Raw genomic sequence first — 6,341 nt, forward strand, 5'->3', positions numbered from 1 at the left:
TTTCCCATTCCTGCCTCTGGGGTTGGGATTTTTTGTGCCCCAGCTCCTTTTGCCACCGTTTCCCTGTTCGTCTGACTCAAAGCCTCTCCAAACCATCCTCACAAGCACAGGGAATAAAGACCTGGAGACAGAGCCGGAATAAAGAGTGGAGCCGGAGCGAGCGTGAGCCCTGCTTCGTGTTCATAAATGTTATTAAGATGATGAATTAAATATGAATTTGGTTTCAGGTGTAACATCCAAATCACCAGGAGACCTGACACGCTTGTGTTGCATAAATGCTCGGCATGTTCCTTAACATGGTAAGTTCAACTCCCTTGGACACACAGGCTTCAGGATAGACTGGGATTGTGTGCTTACTCGGCTCGGGAAGCAGAGACGCCTCTCCTCTGCCTTTTCCTGACATGTAATTCCATGTTTTTCACTGGCTGAATGAGTGCTGGGGCATTATCTGCAGGGGAAACGTCACCCCCGAGCTCATTTGTTCTGCCTAATTCATCTTTCATGTCCTGACAGTGGGAGTTGGTGAATGAGATCAGTCAGGACAAGGCTGGGAGAAGCTTTAATTCACTGTTCACCATCTTCAGTTCAAAATGATAAAAAGGCCAAAAAAAGCTCTCTGAAATGGGGAAATAATTAAAGAGCAGTACGAGAGCTATGAGTCTTGCTATATGAGGGGCTACATCACCCCTGACCACAGCACACGGCTGCAGCAAGGAGGTCCTTCCATGGGCTGGCAGGATTGCTCAGGCCAGACCTGCCTTTCCTGCTCATTCTTGATGAGGGGAGACTTTAATTTGCCTTTTTTAGCATCATTTGACTTGTTGTTCCCTCCCCACGCCAAAGCCTCAGGTTTCTGTTCAAAGGGACAGTCCCCAACAATCCAGAGCCACACGCTGACCTTCCAAAATCCCCACATCTGGATGGGAAAAGGTGGTTTCAGAGACATAGGATGGCAAAAGGGGATGCTCCTGGAGGATAAACAAACACCGAGTCCGGGATTTCTCAGCAGGTTTTATTAAAGGTGAAAAAGGAACAGTAACAAACCATCTCGGTTCAGTGCATTGAAGCAAGTGTGGCACAAAGTGCACAGATTTCAACTCTCCTGGAAAAGAGAAGAGAGAAGTTAAAACACCTCTGGGACCTGTAAGAGGCTTGAGCCCCCGTGGAGAGGAAGGTGCTCACGTTCAGTCATAGAACCATGGTTTTGTTTGGGTTGGAAGGGACCCTCAAAGCTCATCTAGTCCAACCCTCTGCAATGAGCTGGGACACCTTAGCTAGACCAGGTTGCCCAGAACCACATCCAGCCTGGCCAAACTTTGCTTTTAAAGACGAAAGACACAGTTCTGGGTGCAGCAAAACACTTCAGTTGCTTCGTTGGCTCCTTCTGAGCCTGGAAAAACCAACGGATTCACCTCCAGAACAGTGTCCTGGTCTCCCTTCCTGGTTTATTGCCATGATCCTGGGATCTCCTCTTGGCAGGGGTTGCTGCCTCCAGCTGCTGCTAGCTGCTGGAGAGCGGTTTGGCATAGATTGGCTCCATGAGGTGGTAAATGAGGAGCAGGAACAGGCACCCAAGTAAGACCAGGGACATGACAGCCAGGAGGACGAAGCGGCTGATTAAGAAGGTGTCCACGATCTGCAGTGAGAAGAGGAGAAAAGAAAAGACCACAGCGCACATTACAGGAGCCTGGAGGGAGCACGCCACGTCCTGGAAAAGAGTATTGTCAGAGAAGATCACTCCAGGAGGAAAACCTTTGGGCTTCCCCCAGGTTTCTCCCCTCGCTTTTCATTCCTGATGCGGGTGCTCTCTGGGGGAAGTGGGAATGAGTGGAAGAAGAATCCCTTTCCTCTGACAAAAGGAAATGTGGAGGAAAAGAGCAGCACAGGGAAGAAACACAAGACAAAACCCGCAGCCAAAAGCATCCCAGGAGCCACGTCCTTCCCTTTTAGAAGGAAAGTGGTGGGGAAAAGAGAAGATTGAAAAAGAGGATCCAGCAGCAAAGCAAGACACAACGAGGAGGTTACAGAAGCATCCTCTCAGCTCCTGAGACCGCAGCAGAGCTTCGCTCGGCCCAGCTCAGCCTTACAAATCACAGCAGCACACGCTCAGCCCTGGTGCTGCTGCGGGAAGAGTCTCTTGTGAGCGAAAGCGCTGGCTCTTCCTGCACGTTTCACTTTTTAATGAGGCAGTTAGCAGGGTTTCGGTGCAGAAAGCCCAGGTCATGTATTATTGATAGTCAGGGAAGGGCCAGTCCAATTGAAGATATAAGCTTCCCAATTCTGCTGCCCTCCCGGGCACACACACGCGCTCGGCTGCCCTTCATCTCGCTTCCAAGCTTTACACGAGCAAGGCAGAGAAAAGGCAAAATGCTTCCAAGTGTCTTTAGTTGGGATTTACACAGACCCAACATCTAGAAGAGCAATAATTAATGTGCATTAATAACCGAACGGAGGAAATGACACCTAAAACATCACTCAACTTTGTGTATTCAAAGCCCAAGGAGCCACGGGGAAGCTCAGACAGGCTGATGTGACCCAAAATTGAGGGGAGAGATCCCTGTGCCTCACAACACAGACCACGGGCTCCCTACACACACAGATGGCTCCATGCCAGAGCACGGGAATAACCTGTAAGAGAGCTGAAGAGGGGTTACCAGGCTTTAGAATACAAAATCAGAGCTGGGGGACAGTGAGAGGCTGCAAAAAAGAGGGGGAATATCAAAAGTACCTGCCATAAGGCTGCTGCAGGGTGTGCTGGGCGATGGAGGCAGGAGGGAGCATGGAAAGCCCATGGACCAAGCTGGAAAAGGGATGGCAGAGGGGGAGCAGAAGCTGCTGGAGCTCAGCGCTGAGCCAGGAGGGACAAGAGCATGAGGGCAATTCCTGCACAGAGCCCTTGGGATTGGGATGGGAGAATGGGAGCAAAACCCCACGGGTCATGTGTGGATCAGGGGTTTTCTTAAATAGACACCTGAGGCAAAAGGACATTCCTGCAGCTTTAGGATGGCCCCTGGGACCATCCTGATGTAAAGGCTCTTTCCCAGGGACCATTCCAAGCTAAAGGCTCATTCCCGGACATCATCCTGATGTAAAGACTAATGCCTGGGACCATCCTGATGTAAAGGCTCGTGCTCATGGACCATCCTGAGGTAAATGCTCATCCCCATGGACCATCCTGATGTAAAGGCTCATTCCCAGGGACCATCCCAAGGTAAATGCTCATCCCCATGGACCATCCCGAGGTAAAGGCTCATCCCTGTCACCATCCTGATGTAAAGACTCATGCCTGGGACCATCCTGATGTAAAGGCTCATCCCTGGGACCATCCCGAGGTAAAGGCTCATCCCCATGGACCATCCTGATGTAAAGGCTCATTCCCATGGACCATCCCAAGGTAAAGGCTCATCCCCATAGACCATCCCGAGGCAAAAGCCCATCCTCGTGGCCTCGGGACGCCCCTTGCAGCCCTCCCGCACCCTCTTGTCCGCGCCCTCACCTCATGCACCGCGGCGGTGCTCGGCCGCTCGTCCTCCCGCGGGAACAGCAGCAGCGCGGCGCTGAGCGCCGCGGCTCCCAGCGCCACCAGCACCACGGAGAACCTGGAGCGGGGGGGGAAAGCAGCCTCAGCACCCGTCCCGTCCCATCCTGCCCCGTCCGCAGCCCCGCTCCCGCGGTGCTCACCGTGCCCGCCCCGCCGCTCGGGACAGCACCAGGCAGAGCAGCAGCGCCAGCGCCCACAGGAGCTGCAGCACCAGCACGCCGGGACCCACCCCCAGCGCCGCGGCCGCCATCCTGCCCCGCCGCCGCCGCCGCCGCTTCCCCCTAGCAACCGCTTACGCTCCGCGCCGGGAGAGCCACTCAGCGCCGCCCGCCGCCCGCCCGCCGCTTCCTATTGGCTGGGGGACGCAGGGACGCGGTTTTTCCCACGCTGCCACACGCGGGGTGCATTCCTCCTGTTCCCGTTCCCATTCTTATTCCTTTTCCCGTTCCCATTCGTTTTCCCGCTGTCCTGGCAACACAAGACCCTTCCTCAAAGGGTGCTCAGGCGTTGGAACAGGCTGCCCAGGGCAGTGCTGGAGTCGCCGTCCCTGCAAGTGTTCACACACCGTATATCCAAGGCCTTCAGTGCCATTGGTTAGTGATGGCTTTGGTGGGTAAAGATATGGACTTGGTGATCTTGAAGGTCTTTTCCAACCTGGTTGATTCCATGATTCCCTCAGCCCTTATCCCGTTGTAGATGGATCAGTGCTTAATTAACCCAGCGTTGCTCATTGCCCAGGCTCCTGCTCACCCCACTGCGGGGAGCACCACTGGCTGAATAAAGGTTTCAATTCCCCAAATCCTACAAATTCAGCTGCCTGCACCCTCAAGTTATTTAGGGCTAAAATCAGGCAGGTTTGGTTAATACAGACTGATGACAGCAGGATTTGTGCAGCTGTGGGACAGCCATACTGGGGGGGTTGAGGGCCACCAAGCCAAGGCAAGGAGGTTTGTCAATGCACTGAGCATCCTGTAACACCCAGACGTGAGGGATTTCCATTGAAAACCACTTTTACTGCCTGTTTTTAAACCCTGTTTCTTCCCCATCACATCTTGACCATCACTCTCTGGCCGGTGTGGTTTGATGGCGACTTCACACTGGTTCTCAGGGCTCATCTACCTGTTAACCTGGAAAAAAAAGCATAAAATGGTATATTCAATTTTTCCTCTCAACTCCTTGAAGCCTGATGACACCTTGACTGCGTAAAATGAGGTACAAACCTGCTGTTTTCTTTCTGTCATTCCTTTCAATGGGAGGAATAAACTGCTGGTTAATTATGCTGCGTGGCATCGACCTGCCTTTTGCTGCGATGAAATCAAAGTCGCCAGCGTGACATCCACCAGTTGAGCAAGCAGAGCACAAACTGTCTCCAACACCTGCCTTCACTTGGCATCGAGTAGGAACCTGCTGCCAAGATATTAAAAGTGTATGTTTGATAGCAAACTCTTTCCTGCACTGCCTCGTGCCATTAATCCCACCACAGAGGGGTCTTTTTCTCTGCAAACCCCACATTGGCAATGTCCATTTTCACCATCTTAACCCTTCTCTGTTATTCCCTGTGCTCCCCGCTCCTGTTGGCAATTAGAAATTATAAATGAATCATAAAATCAACCAGGTTTGAAAAGACCTTTAAGATCATGAAGTCCAACTTTTACCCCAGCCCTGCCAAGGCCACCACTAACCCATGGTCACTAAGGCCCTCATCAGATTTGCTCCTATTGTTTGAGAATCTCCCTTTGCTTTTCCCTGTTTTCCCATTTCTTTTGCATTTTTGGACCCCAGTAGTCTGTAAACCCCCAAATTTCTTCTTCATAGCCCTGTTTTCAAAGGGACCCTTCTGCCATTCCTATTCCATCCTTTGGCTTTCCATTTAAAAGCGATAATCTTTGTGCATCAGCCAACGAGGCTTTTCCTTTACTGAATTTTCCTTCTACCTTTTATCCACGTAATTTATAATGGCATCTTTAACCTGTTCCCACATCAGCCGGCTCTTTTCACTTTTTATTGTCTCCTTCATCTCCTCTTGGTGATACCTGGTAGTTTCTTGATGCACAATGACAATGTCAAGCAAGTTCAACTGGTTCTAGCACAGAGCTGGAGTCATCCAGCTATTGAACCTGCTGCTTAACCACACCACATCCCAGATATTTGACCAGAAGTCAAGGAATAAATCTGATCTATGCCCCAGCAACCACATCCAGTGGTCAGGTTTGAGCCGTTTTGCTTGTTGGTTTTAATCCCTTGGGTTGTATCCAGCACAGTTGGGCTGATGGTAACTCAAGCAGTAAGATTTGGAGTTGAAACGATTCCCAGCAGCCCAACACACCCCAAAATATCCTTATAATATTTATTTATATGGCACATATGGTACTGTAGCAGGGCTATGGGTTTCTCCGAGCTCAAGCAGTAAATCCACTGCTAAGGAATTGGGAGATGGTAGCCAGGAAAACCAACCTCATCAGAGTGATATTTCCAAGCACAACCTTCCTGAGAAATTTGTTCAAACCATCTGCAACCAAACACATCATCCTCAACACTCTCTTCTTTATCTCAGCCTCTCCTGGCATCAGAAAGAGATTTGCCTTATGGGGCTGTTCTGGCAGTTGGTCAGTTGAATGCAAGGACTAGATTTTATGGCCAAAGAATAATTTATCGTTGTCTCAAAATGAGTCTTTTTGCCCCCACCTTTTACCTGCTGAGATTTGGAATCATTTACTGCTTGTGTCAGAGTTGCATTGCCAAAAAACCACCAAACCAAAAACCAGAAAGGGGGTAAAAAGCAATGCTGAACATAAATGTG

At 50.7% G+C, this 6,341-nt stretch overlaps 1 protein-coding gene across 1 annotated transcript; it reads right to left on the reverse strand.

Annotated features, from left to right (window-relative positions):
- Nucleotides 1-991: 991 nt before the first annotated feature.
- Nucleotides 992-3,825, reverse strand: TMEM218 (transmembrane protein 218). The gene is made up of 3 exons (XM_030505573.1): nt 3,682-3,825; nt 3,497-3,599; nt 992-1,636 (listed from the first exon to the last, which is right to left on the reverse strand). The coding sequence occupies exons 1-3, from the start codon at nt 3,789-3,791 to the stop codon at nt 1,502-1,504; spliced, it is 348 nt and encodes a 115-aa protein (XP_030361433.1). The 5' UTR covers nt 3,792-3,825; the 3' UTR covers nt 992-1,501.
- Between the last annotated feature and the right edge of the window lie 2,516 nt (nt 3,826-6,341).

Source organism: Strigops habroptila, chromosome 17 (assembly GCF_004027225.2).
Source record: "Strigops habroptila isolate Jane chromosome 17, bStrHab1.2.pri, whole genome shotgun sequence".
In the NCBI taxonomy this organism is placed as follows: Eukaryota; Metazoa; Chordata; class Aves; order Psittaciformes; family Psittacidae; genus Strigops; species Strigops habroptila.

Excerpts from the sequence above, each read along its gene's own strand:
- TMEM218 (XM_030505573.1), bottom strand. The coding sequence starts at position 3,791 with ATGGCGGCCGCGGCGCTGGGGGTGGGTCCCGGCGTGCTGGTGCTGCAG. Across the intron at positions 3,600-3,681 it reads CGAGCGGCGGGGCGGGCACG|GTTCTCCGTGGTGCTGGTGG; the intron begins GTGAGCACCGCG and ends CCCCCGCTCCAG. Across the intron at positions 1,637-3,496 it reads GCACCGCCGCGGTGCATGAG|ATCGTGGACACCTTCTTAAT; the intron begins GTGAGGGCGCGG and ends TTCTCACTGCAG.